At 45.2% G+C, this 15,436-nt stretch overlaps 1 protein-coding gene across 3 annotated transcripts in view; it reads left to right on the forward strand.

Moving 5' to 3' along the window:
- fars2 (phenylalanyl-tRNA synthetase 2, mitochondrial) overlaps nucleotides 1-15,436 on the forward strand; it is a 295,775-nt gene that overhangs the window by 107,340 nt on the left and 172,999 nt on the right. For all 3 annotated transcript variants that reach the window (XM_041968862.1, XM_041968861.1, XM_041968860.1), the window contains exon 3: nucleotides 12,363-12,685. In XM_041968862.1, coding sequence (XP_041824796.1) covers nucleotides 12,381-12,685 — 305 coding nt within the window. In that variant the 5' untranslated portion in view covers nucleotides 12,363-12,380. The remainder of the gene's footprint in view (nucleotides 1-12,362; nucleotides 12,686-15,436) is intronic.

The raw sequence follows: 15,436 nt of genomic DNA on the forward strand, positions 1-15,436 counted from the left end.
GCATGAAAGCACAGGAACATGTTCCAACTGCACATCTCCTATTTTTTGTAGTTCCAAACTAACTGGAATACTCCAGACTTGGTGCAAATGCACAAAGTCAAAATTTCAGTGTTTTTATTTGGGAAAAAACCGTTGAAGCACTCGAGCAAACAAAAAGTTGCAGATTATGGTCGAATTCAGAGCTTTTATCAGACTGTAGCTGCAGGTAAATAAATAAATGTCTGATTAAATGTAGAAGAAACATTCAGATTGTGTCCATAGAGCTAACGCTAAGGCTAAGCTTCATCTGAGATAGAGTCAGATAGACATGTTATCGTATGTTTGTGGTGACTCTAGAGAAGCCAGTTTGAATCCAGGCCAAGGTTAGGCCCTCATCCTGCAAGTTTTCCATGTATCCCTGCTCCAACACATCTGAGTCCAATTAATGAGTCACAGCAGAACTCGATAGGCTGTTGGATCCATTTTTTTTGAATCAGGTGTGTTAGAGCAGAGGATCGTGGCGAACCTGCAGGACCTTGAGGAACAAGGTTTCCCCACCACTGGTTTAGGCTTTAGTCCGACTCCAGCTGTAGCCTCATTGTGATGAGACCTGGTTTTTTACCAGCGATGGGTACTTTAGGTGATTGTTAAAGTCAACTAGTTGGGCCAATCAGAATTGATCAGTTGATTAGTCCTGGCATCATCATGACGTCATCAATAATGAAAAAAAACATCATCACCAAATGGAAATTGTAAAACTTGTGAGATGTTTTTTGTATAATGAGTTTTTTTTTTTTTTTGTTCTATTTTAACATTCTGTGGGCTCAGCAGGTGGAGGAGGAAGTGGGTGGAGACGTCAGTATTGAACCTTGGCTAACTGAATTTGTATGGCAGCTGCTACGCCAGGTGAATAAACACGGTGCCCACAGGAGCGATCAGCTCCAACAAAACCAGTTTTTTCCTCGTCTTTCTTTCTTTTTGCTCCTGAAGCAACATTTCTGGGCGGGTTTGGTAACCTGGTCCTCTACTCCGACTTTGACCCCCTCTGCCACTGAGCTTGCTTGTTGGGACCAAGTTTCTTATCAATCAGCCAGGATTCAACGCTCAGCAAACACTCTTTTAGCTGCAGACCTATTTTCATATTCAGGCTTTTTCATGCTTTTGTTTTCAAATGCAAACTCAGAGATGATTCTGTAAATTTTCCTTTACTGGATTAACTAAAATAATTAAGTATCACAACTGTGGTTATCTTATTTTATTTTGGTGGTAATTCTCTTTTTTGTGTAAGTACAGCATCAGACTGTTAATAAACAGCCTGGCTAGTTAATATCTTGACTTGTTGATGAAACAAACAAGCTGTCGTCTATTTTAAACCTCAGTGTCCTGCTTCATGATGAACACCACGCAGCGATGTGTAGGTGTCGGATGTAGCCGCCCGTGCTGGTGAGCCAGCAGTATGTCGTGTACAGGAAGAGCTGCAGGAAGTGGTCATCGAGCCAGAGAGGGACTCTGTCTGATGGGAGGGGGCGAGCGACACTGGCACTCCTGCAGAAAGAGAGACACACTCAGACTTGGGTTTCCCTGACTTGAGAGGACATTTCACTGATAATTCCATGAATTTCTCGTTCTTTGTGACAAACTGATTCTAATAACAAAATATTCCACACCCCTAACTTCAAACTGGAAGTGAATCCCTGACAGTGTGGCCGTGATCAGACTGATGTCCTCACATTTCTGACACAGTTACATACGTGCAGCCGTGATCTTTCTCTAAACACGGCCACTCAGAAACGACTTCCTCTGCATGCGTGAAGATGTGATGCTGTGATGAGCGTTTTCACACTGAATATTCAGCTCTACTGAGCATGCTCAGTCTAGTGGAGCCAGTTGAACAGCAGAAACTTCCTGCTGCTGAGTCAGCGTGCGTGAATCATGACTCATTAATGACATGTGCTGGCAGCGGGTCACATGTTAGCCACATATTAGCATGTAGAGATGGATCAGTCGGGAAAGTAATGTCCTTAAGAAATGGGAGCAAATCCAGCAGAGACCTGGACCAGGACCTCAAAGATGCATCTGGACCTTCAGCTGATCCATCTACTGTACATCAGAAATGGTTTCCATGGAAACATGGCAGTCAAGAAGCCTTTAAGGAAGGGAAAACACGAATAAAAGGCCGAGGGATGCCATGTGAGACAAGAACTGGACTGAAAACCAGTGTCAACAGGTCTGATGGAGAGATGGATCCTCCCCCGAGTCTGGATCATCTGGACAGAACTGAGAAAAAACACCCAGAGAAGAGTTTTGGAAAGTCCTTCAAAAACCTGGAAAACTGTTCCTGAAGACTCCTTAAAGAAGTGACAAAGTTTGTCTAAGAGGGTTCAGACGGTGTTTGCGTCTGTATTTACATTATAAATAACCGAACCTGATCCTGGAGGAGGGAGGGTTGACTGAAGTACTAAATCTGTTCCCAGACTGAAGCATCTGAAGATTCAGAGTGAAGTTAACATCTAGTGAAGCATTTACTGATGTTGTTTAGGCTCTTGTCAAGCGAACGGCAGCTTGCCTGAACTGGGTGTTATTAAAAGAAGTAAATTTTGTTGGGACTCCACATAAAAACCTGCGGGTTGATACAGATAACAGTAAGTCATATACAACCAGATGACACAGAGGTACCATCAAGAGTTTCTGAATCAAAATGCAACAGAAAGCACCTGCGTTGCTTCTGCAGCCTCTTTGTTTCCATGTATTACACAGCGAGTGTGTTTAGACCTCCCCTGCCTTCCTTCCTTCCTCTGCAGTCTATAATTTATCACCTCTTTCTATCAGCGTGTCACTTTTTAGAGCTTCAGTGAATCCCTCTGCACTAAACTGTGTGTGTCCTTTCTGTCTTTGTGCAGCAGCAAACCACCCGTCTGCTGCTGAACTTCCCATCATGATCACGCGCAGCCACATGTGATGCCAACCTTCGCCGCCTCGGTCTTTGTCACATCCAGACCGAACTGCCGCTTTGCATTGCAGACTAACTTCAGAGCTTCTTTCAGTGTCATTGCTGGTTTTCTGTGGGTGTTTTTAGGGCTCGTCCTTGGCAGTGTGTCAGTTTCCACCTTTTGTCTGCTGGTAGCGTCAGAAGTTGCATCACCGCTTCGCTGCTTAGCCAGAGCAACGTCCAGGCAGCTGAGCAAGGCATTCACTCAACAACCTTCACGTGCAATGAATCGTGTTTGACTTCCCTCCGAGCTGCAGGTTTCATGTTTTATCTGTCGTGTACATTTGTTGTCCCTTCTGTCTTTCTTTTGGACCTCACTAAGTAAAACAAAAAAACGACATTCATAAAGCGCTTTCCGACAAAGTTCTCTACAGAAGAAAAATAAAAACATTAGACAACAGTATAAATGGTTAGGTAGAATCAGTTGTAAAAAGTTTTTGTTTTTTAAAGAACTCCACTGAGTCTGCAGACCTCAGACTTAAGGAAAGACCTGCTGGGTCCTGAAGGTCGGATGTAAAAGCTCATGTATACCAGTACTTGACCATTCAGAGCCGACCAGTGAGGACCAAGATGTTGAGGCGTGCGTGGCGTGGACAGAGAGCCAGTGGAGCCGGACAGTTAGTGGAAAGACATGAGATTTGTTCAGAAGCCTGGCAGCAGCGTTCTGTACAATCTGCAGATGATCCAGAGAAGCTTTGTTCAGGCAGGTGAGTTACAGTGTGACAGGAACTATTTCCAGCTCAGTTGTGTAGATAATACTACTTAGCTGAACAATATTTCATAAATGATTAAAAAAACGAGTGAATCAGAGACTGAACATGGTCTTCATACTCTGTGAAGAAGTTTGAAAAGCTCTCGGGGGCCCAGTGAAGCATTTATTACATTTGTGAATGTGGCAGTGGTGGAAAGAGGACTTGCAGCAGGACGGTGGGATTGAGTCTGCTAGACATGCTCAGGTTCTGTATGGAGGTGTTTCCCTGTCTTTATTCAGGAGCGTAACCGTTTGGTTTATGTTTTCATGCTCAGATATCATCTTGCTGTCTCTCAAAACTCCTCTTCTCAAGTTTACTGTTGCAGGTTCAGTCTTTCTTTCTCTGCTCTCTGAACTCAGTCTGCTGAATGAGCTGTCTGTCAAACATCCTCCAGCCAATAGAATACGAGATAAATGCTAACAGAACAAACCTTCCCCACCTTCTTCTGGGTGCGCTTGTTTTACTTCACACAGTGCACTCAGACACTCGCTACTTACCTGGTATCATCAGTAAACACATATGGATAACTCAGCCCAGCAATCTCAAGTAATTTACATTTCATTTATTTTTTCAATGAAAAAAAAGCGCAGTGACTTGCTAACTCGGTAAACCAACTTACCTATAAAAATGTACTGTGTGCCAAGAATAAAAGTAGAAAATCATAGACTGATAGATGTCCACTGTTCTCCTCCTTTGTTTCTAGGTCATGTTCTTTGTTTGATTAAAGGGGGTCGCACCACACTTTTAAGTAGATTGTAGATGATTTACCAAACCAAACCGTCCCATCTTGAGCCGGACCTCATAGTGGAAACCGGGCTTAAAAGAAACTAAAAGCAGTTTAATTTGAAGCGATGTTACGGACTTTCCCCATGCACACAGAGATTCCTTCTAAATCTTTTTATTCACTGTAGATTGGTGGGATCTTTAAAAAATTTTATATTGAGGAAGATTTTTCCTTTGTACACCTGAGACTTTGCTGTAACAATCTGTAGCTTTTAGTTTGGTTTTGTTTAGGTTTTCCTGTTTTTATTTTGAGTATTTTTCCTCTCTCTAAAATGTTTTGCTTCCTGCATTCTGTTCATTGGCTCACCTTAAATTTGCTAAGTTACTTCACCTGCTTCTTGCTAGTTTGTGCATATATACCCCTCGGTTTCATTCATTCATTGCCAGTCTGTCGTCTTTGCTTAGTCCCTTTTCCTTGTCGTCGTAATTTTCCCTCATTCCCGTCTGCTTCTTTATTTCTTTCCTTTTGGTTTGTGTTCCACAAACAGTAGCCTGGTTCTGCATTTCAGGTACTGCCTCCACACGCTGACTCTGCCTCTCTGAAACGTTCCTTTCAGTTACTTTTCCAGCCTTTTGTTGCTCCTGTTCCAACTTTTCAGAGATGTCTTGCTGCAGATTCAAAATGAGCTCATATTTCTCATGAAACCTTAAAATGTCATGTTGTATGTAAACTATGAGTTTATGAGATTTGTAAATCATTGAATTTTTATATTTACATGTTACAGTGTCCCAGGTTTTTGGAATTGACTTTGTAATAAAAAAAGAGCATTTAGATCTTCGGCCTGTTTGTCTGAAACTACCGTTGTGTCCATCGTGTGTGTGTGTGGGCGTCCATATGTATGTTTATGTGCTGTTGTTTGGCTTCCCATGAGCAGACATATGGAGCTGAAGATCACATGCTCCGTTCCAAAGAAAAAGAAGTAGATTTAAGGTGAAGAATTTGGAGTGAAAGACGCTGACAGAGCGGCAGCAACCACACATGTCCACGCGGTTTCTGGCACTCTGATATTTATTTTGTACATTTCTGGAAGCGTTATTTTCCTGCAGCATCCTAAAGCTATGACACTGTTTCACATGCCAGCAACTGGATATCAACACATACAACATTAAAATTTCCTTCAGGGGAAAAATAAAGTATTTTTTAATTAATATAATAAAAAAATATCCCTCATTTAAGCTGGACTACAACCCCTGACTGTCAGGTAATTTACCAGCTTGCACTTCCACTTAGAAATGTGCTTAAACATCAGAACAGACCTGCGAATGCACAGAATCTAGTGGTGGAACAAGGGAACTGCATTATTCTTGAAGGTCTTACTGTGACCTCTTTATTCTTTATTTAGTCAAAATAATAAGTTAATTAGTAGCCTAATATCCAGAAAGTAATAAATAAGCAGACGTGTAGCTGCTTCATTGATTTAAAAATTTACAAAACACAACTGTGACGGATGAAGTCATCGTTGACGTTATCAGCTGGAATCTGCTCCAGCGTGCCGTCAGCTGATCCGAACCCTCCACTGACTTGCTGAAAGAGATCCTGTCTGATCTCTGATCTACTTTGTGCTGCAAAGTTGTACAAACTACTATTCCAGTGAATATTCACTAAAAGTTGGTTAATTACACGAGTCAAGAGACATCACTGAGGCCGGTCTTTTCTCCAGACCCAAAATACCTTTATTTCTTTTCAACCGTCAACATCAAGCTAAATTCCAACGAGTGCTGCGGTGATTCTGGGTATTTGTAAGTTACATCAAATCAAGTTTCCTTTACTTCTACAGAATGTAAACCAACCGAGGATAACATCACAGGATAACATCCAACACCCAAAGTTCTGTTAGTTTCTGTCGTCCAGCCCCAGATACGTCTTTCTTTTTAAACAACAGACGTCTCTCATCCATCCTAAACATTTTACTGAGCTCCGTTCGTTTATTTACTTATTTTTTGTTGGTTTTTCCTTTAAAAACCCATAAATAAGGCCCATAAATAGACCCATAAATAAGGGTCTGGATTCCCAGTTCAGAGCTGGTTCAGCTTCCAGTCAACACGGACCGACACCACTGCACCACCAATCCCGTCACACCGATGTTTACCACCAATCCCGTCACACCGATGTTTACCACCAATCCCTCCACACCGATGTTTACCACCAATCACGTCACACCGATGTTTACCACCAATCCCGTCACACCGATGTTTACCACCAATCCCTCCACAACGATGTTTACCACCAATCCCGTCACACCGATGTTTACCACCAGTCCCTCCACACCGATGTTTACCACCAATCCCGTCACACTGATGTTCGATGTTTACCACCAATCCCGTCACACCGATGTTTACCACCAATCCCGTCACACCGATATTTACCACCAATCCGTCACACTGATGTTCGATGTTTACCACCAATCCCGTCACACTGATGTTTACCACCAGTCCCTCCACACCGATGTTTACCACCAATCCCGACACACTGATGTTCGATGTTTACCACCAATCCCGTCACACCGATGTTTACCACCAATCCCGTCACACCGATGTTTACCACCAATCCCTCCACACCGATGTTTACCACCAATCCCGTCACACCGATGTTTACCACCAATCCCGTCACACCGATGTTTACCACCAATTCCTCCACAACGATGTTTACCACCAATCCCGTCACACCGATGTTTACCACCAGTCCCTCCACACCGATGTTTACCACCAATCCCGTCACACTGATGTTCGATGTTTACCACCAATCCCGTCACACCGATGTTTACCACCAATCCCGTCACACCGATATTTACCACCAATCCCGTCACACTGATGTTCGATGTTTACCACCAATCCCGTCACACCGATGTTTACCACCAGTCCCTCCACACCGATGTTCACCACCAATCCCGACACACTGATGTTCGATGTTTACCACCAATCCCGTCACACCGATGTTTACCACCAATCCCGTCACACCGATGTTTACCACCAATCCCGTCACACCGATGTTTACCACCAATCCCGTCACACCGATGTTTACCACCAATCCCGTCACACTGATACTGATGTTTACCACCAATCCCGCCACACCGATGTTTACCACCAATCCCGTCACACCGATGTTTACCACCAATCCCGTCACACTGATACTGATGTTTACCACCAATCCCGCCACACCAATGTTTACCACCAATCCCCCCACACCGATGTTTACCACCAATCCCGTCACACCGATGTTTACCACCAATCCCGTCACACTGATACTGATGTTTACCACCAATCCCGCCACACCGATGTTTACCACCAATCCCGCCACACCGATGTTTACCACCAATCCCGTCACACTGATACTGATGTTTACCACCAATCCCGCCACACCCATGTTTACCACCAATCCCGTCACACCAATGTTTACCACCAATCCCGTCACACCGATGTTTACCACCAATCCCGTCACACCGATGTTTACCACCAATCCCTCCACACCAATGTTTACCACCAATCCCGTCACACCGATGTTTACCACCAATCCCGTCACACCGATGTTTACCACCAATCCCTCCACAACGATGTTTACCACCAATCCCGTCACACCGATGTTTACCACCAGTCCCTCCACACCGATGTTTACCACCAATCCCGTCACACTGATGTTCGATGTTTACGACCAATCCCGTCACACCGATGTTTACCACCAATGCCGTCACACCGATATTTACCACCAATCCCGTCACACTGATGTTCGATGTTTACCACCAATCCCGTCACACCGATGTTTACCACCAGTCCCTCCACACCGATGTTTACCACCAATCCCGACACACTGATGTTCGATGTTTACCACCAATCCCGTCACACCGATGTTTACCACCAATCCCGTCACACCGATGTTTACCACCAATCCCGTCACACCGATGTTTACCACCAATCCCGTCACACTGATACTGATGTTTACCACCAATCCCGCCACACCGATGTTTACCACCAATCCCCCCACACCGATGTTTATCACCAATCCCGTCACACCGATGTTTACCACCAATCCCGTCACACCGATGTTTCCCACCAATCCCGTCACACTGATACTGATGTTTACCACCAATCTCGCCACACCGATGTTTACCACCAATCCCCCCACACCGATGTTTACCACCAATCCCGTCACACTGATACTGATGTTTACCACCAATCCCGCCACACCAATGTTTACCACCAATCCCGTCACACCGATGTTCGATGTTTACCACCAATCGCGTCACACCGATGTTTACCACCAATCCCGTCACACCGAGGTTTACCACCGATCCCGTCACACAAATGTTTACCACCGATCCCGTCACACCGATGTTTACCACCAATCCCGTCACACCGATGTTTGCCACCAATCCCGTCACACTGATACTGATGTTTACCACCAATCCCGCCACACCGATGTTTACCACCAATCCCCCCACACCGATGTTTATCACCAATCCCGTCACACCGATGTTTACCACCAATCCCGTCACACCGATGTTTACCACCAATCCCGTCACACTGATACTGATGTTTACCACCAATCCCGCCACACCAATGTTTACCACCAATCCCCTCACACCGATGTTTACCACCAATCCCGTCACACTGATACTGATGTTTACCACCAATCCCGCCACACCGATGTTTACCACCAATCCCGTCACACCGATATTTACCACCAATCCCGTCACACTGATGTTCGATGTTTACCACCAATCCCGTCACACCGATGTTTACCACCAGTCCCTCCACACCGATGTTTACCACCAATCCCGACACACTGATGTTCGATGTTTACCACCAATCCCGTCACACCGATGTTTACCACCAATCCCGTCACACCGATGTTTACCACCAATCCCGTCACACCGATGTTTACCACCAATCCCGTCACACTGATACTGATGTTTACCACCAATCCCGCCACACCGATGTTTACCACCAATCCCCCACACCGATGTTTATCACCAAGCCCGTCACACCGATGTTTACCACCAATCCCGTCACACCGATGTTTACCACCAATCCCGTCACACTGATACTGATGTTTACCACCAATCCCGCCACACCAATGTTAACCACCAATCCCCCCACACCGATGTTTACCACCAATCCCGTCACACCGATGTTTACCACCAATCCCGTCACACTGATACTGATGTTTACCACCAATCCCGCCACACCGATGTTTACCACCAATCCCGCCACACCGATGTTTACCACCAATCCCGCCACACCGATGTTTACCACCAATCCCGTCACACCGATGTTTACCACCAATCCCGTCACACCAATGTTTACCACCAATCCCGTCACACCGATGACCGATGTTTGCCACCAATCCCGTCACACCGATGTTTACCACCGATCCCGTCACACCGATGTTTACCACCAATCCCGTCACACCGATGTTTACCACCGATCCCGTCACACCGATGTTTACCACCGATCCCGTCACACCGATGCTTGCCACCACTCCCGTCACACCGATGTTTACCACCGATCCCGTCACACCGATGTTTACCACCAATCCCGTCACACCGATGTTTACCACCAATCCCGTCACACCGATGTTTACCACCGATCCCGTCACACCGATGTTTGCCACCGATCCCGTCACACCGATGTTTGCCACCGATCCCGTCACACCGATGTTTGCCACCAATCCCGTCACACTGATGTTTGCCACCAATCCCGTCACACCGATGTTTACCACCAATCCCGTCACACCGATGTTTGCCCTCACGTTTCATCCTATAAGCTTCCTTGTTTTACTGATGCCAACTGGAAAATAGTTAAACTTGTTAATGCTCTGTAGAGAAGCTGTTTTGTGTCTTAACCTTTCCTTTAGCTCCCATCTACGGACAAATTACCAGCAGCGTGACCAGGATAACTAATGCCTGAGCTGCTGTGACCTTTACTAAACGTAGTAATGTTCCTCAGAAGAAGAAGTTGTTGATTTCACAGCTTTTAGTCGATTGTTGTTTTGCTTCATCAGGTGGATGAAAACTGCATCCTTCACTGTTCAGCCTTAGGATGATCTTTAAGGTCAACATGACTTTGAAATTTAACTTCTGCAAACAGGCTTTTGTGTTTAGAGTGTTTGTGTGTGTGTGTTTATGTGTGTGTGCGTGACCTTAGTTTAGCCTGTCCGGCACAGTTTAATATAACACCAGTAGCAGAGCTGAGGTAAAGGCTTCATGGATTTAGGAAGAATAATCCATTTTGCTGCATTGCCACTGCAATGCAACACCCTTTGTCTCGTTCGGGATGTTCCCTGAGCGACTGTGTGTGTGTGTGTGTGTGTGTGTGTGTGTGTGTGGATGGACAAATATTTGAGGAGAAAAGGGCGATTGTGTCGTCTTCTGTCAGAGGATAAATGATGGAAAGGACAGAGGCTCATTGTAACCTTTACTGTTTTTGATGTTTATCCATTAGTATAATTACAAATGAAGCATTCAGCTGCAGTTTTCACGTCCTCTGACCTCCACGGAGAATCTGACGGTTTATTTTTACACCTTTGATTCATGCCCTGCTCATTTTCCCTGAACGCAAATGATAAATTTGTTGACTGGAGTCTGTTTGATTGATCGGCAAACACCTCAACCCAGCAGCAAACAGCAGACCAATACAGACAGGCTTTTGAACATGTTGGAGCTTTTAGCTGATGAAGAGTGTGTGATAATTACCTCCAAAAACAGGTGGAGAATAAAACCTGAACGAAAAGAGAGTTCATCCTGGACTTAAATACCACTGACGTAAAGGGACAAAAACTTTGTAGGTAGAAATAAAGCTTTTTTTCAAGTACTGCTGCCCTCCTAAATCAGGTAAAAAAATTAAAACAAAAAGGAATTGGCACTGCGATTACAATATAATATAGATCGGTGTTGTTAACAGGGTTACACAAAAACTGCCAAACCTGCTTAAAGTGTGCAGTTGGACTATGGGTAATTGAGGAATCCATTAAACTTTGATGCAGATCGGGATCAGGCCTCTTAAAGTTGCAAAATTCTAAGACCTGTTAGATCATGAAATGGTAGAAACTTTATTAAAACACTGTTGTATTCTTGTCTTCCGCCCCCCAGTGGAGATATTTTGCACTACAATAATAAACCGTACATATCTGCAGATGCTGACCTGAAACCTCCTGTAGAGCAGGAAAAATATTCTTTGCTCCTACGATTGCAATCTTGCAAATCTCATGGAAATCTAGTTATCAGTCTTTAGACTCTAATTTCCTTATATAGAATAAGTTCTCTGAAATCACAAGAAGTTTTGTTCTAGGTCTTATAAATTCTATAGGAAGCACACACACTTCTTTTTCCAGCCATACTGCAGGAAGCGTGGCATTTAACAGAGTAATTACGACTGGTTTTGACTGATCCAACCAATCATTGGCTGGCTACTGCATCAGTTCAGTGTTTAAATCTGTGATGCAAATGCAACCTGAGAAAAACAAATATTGTATGTAAGCTGCCCAGTCCCCCAAACCCTAAAGAGAACCTTAAGTACTGTTCGGTCTGAAAGTATCTGATATCGCGTTTCCCTGCTATGCTGATGATGTACCAGTTTATCTTTCATTTATTCCTAAACACTCCTTCTCTGTGGCAGCCAGCCTGAACTGCCGATATGATGTGAAATGCTCAATGGCAAACAAAAATGTGTTCAACTAAATGAACATCAAGACAAAAGTGGCTGCTTTTGGTCACCATTCACAGGTAGCTGTTACTAAAGAATTCATATTAAAAAACTCTTAAGAAATGCTTTGGATTATTTTCTACTTTTGCTTTAGTCATCTGTATGTTGTCTTTGTTTTATATTCCAATCTAATCTATTTTATAACTCTGTTGTCCTTCCAGCTCCATGGACCGATCACCATGATATTAGGTCCATCAGTTGTGCCATACCTTTCTCCTCGGCCCCTCTGTCTGCTCTATCGCCTGCTGTCAGAGGTCAGGGTTAATGGTTACGCATCAGCATGCAGATGCCTTTGCACAGATGGCCACACCCCTCAGCCTGTGATTGGTCAGGATTCAGTGGACGTGTTAGGCCACTCCTTTCCTCGTGATGACTTTACCAATGTTACTCCAAAGATCTTGGACAAGGTGGGCCGTAACCTTCACAACCAAATGCATCATCCTTTGTGGCTGATCAAGGAGAGAATCAAGGCTCATTTCTACAGGTAGGCAATGAATAAAGTCACCAGATAACTGCAGATGTTAAGGAACTAAAGTGACGCAACTAACAAGCTCACTGAAGCTCACTTAGTTTGGTGCGAGCATATGGTGCTGAAATCATTTCATTTACATGGAAGTATGCTTCAGTCATCTGCATGCAGTTAATACCAACAGCCACTAGGTGGCACCTGTCAGTAACATGCAGTCAATGCAAATTCACAAACATGCTGTTCAAGTGTTTCTTCTAGCAACAGATGGTTGATCATGTCACCTCAGAAGTTTGCTGTACTTATAAACTACTTTTTTTTTTTTTTTAACTTGTCCTGTCCAGCATCACAGCAGCAAAATGATAATCTGGTTGCTGTATCGTGCTGAACAAATTTGCTCTGCCAAGGGGGGGCCTATGGGTAAGGCTCCTCTTGATAATCTGATTAATTTATTTATTTATTTACTTTGAATCACGGAATCTATGTAATCTTGCTGGACCTGACCGGAGGGGACAGAAAAAGATGGAAAATAGCAAAGAGAGCAAAAGGGAAAGAAGAAAGGAGACAAAAAGATCACAGACAGAAGGAAACGACCCTTCAATCGACACCATCACCAGACAACAAACTGTTCCACCTGTACATGAACACACCAGAAAATTTCCTACGTTTACAAAAGCAGAAACACACACACAGAAAAAAAAAAAAACAGGGCTGCCAGTCATTAAGAGTTTTTAAATAATAACCAAATCAAAAAGACATAACAGCGACCAGATACTAACTCACAGGAAAAATACAAAAAAAAAATTTAATAATTATCGCTTAGTATTAAAACCCACTGGACAACTCAGTGACTGTGTCAGCATGCAGAGCATGAGAAACAAGGAGTGATCAGTGATGAAGAGTGGTGAGTGAGATCATGCAAATGCGACCTCGCCTCCACGGAGGCCAGAGGCAGACCAGGGCCTGGGCCGGGCCCTCAGCAGCAGACCCGGAGCACCAACCCAAGCCACCCCACCACAAAGACGACTCCAGCCCCACTCGAAGGGCGGCAGAGGAGAGCCCCAGCAAGAGCCCCCCACGGCCCCGGGGCACAGGCCCCAGTGGGCCAAGATCAGCAGCCGCCGGCCCCGCCAGGGACCGGCCCACCCAGGGCAGCCCAAGCGAAGGGCCCAGGGCCCCAGGAGCCCAGAGGCGGCCGCCCCACCCCCCAAAGGCAGAGGGCCCGCAACATGCCTAGGAGGACCGGGCCCCCCCAGATAGCCACCCGGCGTAGGCCAGCACACACCCCGATGTTCCAGCTGCACACCCCGGGAACCAAGGTGCTATCGGCCCCCTCCCCCGACTCCCCACCTACTTCAATCTGCACCCCATATAACCCCACACTCGCACCCACAATCACTCACCACCACACCGTCACGCCACACACAACCCACCCACCATGCCCCGTGGGGGACACCCCAGGCGGACCAGCGGACAGCGAGCCCCAAGCACCCCCCTTGACCCAACCCCCACAGATCCAGCAGCCCACCAGCGCAGGCACCCCGGGACCCGGCCCCGGGGCAACCGGCAGCAGAAGACACACCGGGTCCTCCTGCCAGCTAAGAACAGGAAACTGAGGCTACAATTCACACACACTCACCAACACTGGACAATAGAAGATGGAGAAACGTTGCTGGTCTGATGAGTCTCCATTTCAGCTCCACATTCAGATGCTCGGCTCAGAATCTGCTGGAAACATCATGAAAACATGGATCCATCCTGCCTTGGATCAGCGCTTCAGGCTGCTGCTGGTGTAATGGTGGGGGGAGATTTTCTTGGTCCACTTTGGGCCCCTTAGTACCAACGTGGCCTGGTTTAACCAGCACAGCCTACCTGAGTATTGTTGCTGACCATGTCCATCCCTTTATGACCACAGTGGAGCATCTTCTGATGCTACTTCCAGCAGGATAATGCACCATGTCACAAAGCTCAGATCATCTCCACCTGCTTTCTAGAACATGACGATGAGTTCACTGGACTCCAACGGCCTCCACAGCCACCAGATCTCAGTCCAGTAGAGCAGCTTTGGGATGTGGTGGAACGGGAGATTCTCATCATGGATGCAGCCGACAAACCTGCAGCAACTGTGTGATGCTGTCATGTTAATATGGAGAAAACCTCTGAGGAAGGTTTCCACCACCTGGTTGAATCTATGAGTAAAAAATGGTTCACATACTGTTCTAGCAGATCTTCCTTATTCCAAACTTTTATTCTATTATTCCCACATTTTATCCTTTATTTTGCATAGTTAAGGTTATCCCTTTCTTTTGTGGATCCAGCATATAAATCTCAATAGACCAGAGAAAGAATCATCAGTGTAACACACCACACACAGTTAATGCTGCATTAATAAGTCATTAAACAGTCGGTGAGGGTGTGGGCTGACTGTGGATTGTGAGTCATTCACAGGTTGTGAACTTCAGTCTTTAGAAAAGCATGTATGTTCTGATAGCAGCAGGACACCTGAGGCCTGCAGGGCAATTTTAAACAAGATGGCAGCGTTTCATCAATCTGACATGACTTCATTCCTCCCCTTTCTCTTGTGTTTTCATGTCATAGGAGTTCTGTTGGTACAATGTACGACAGCTTGAAAGATGTTTTCATTCCCAGTTTTTCTGTTCTCTTAAAACCCTGAGCACCTCTGAGATTAACATCTACATTTTGTCTTCTGCACACACATTCAACCTTTGGTACAGTAACCCAGGAGGCAGCATCAAGTAAAAAGTCTAT

Source organism: Melanotaenia boesemani, chromosome 18 (genome assembly GCF_017639745.1).
Source record: "Melanotaenia boesemani isolate fMelBoe1 chromosome 18, fMelBoe1.pri, whole genome shotgun sequence".
In the NCBI taxonomy this organism is placed as follows: domain Eukaryota; kingdom Metazoa; phylum Chordata; class Actinopteri; order Atheriniformes; family Melanotaeniidae; genus Melanotaenia; species Melanotaenia boesemani.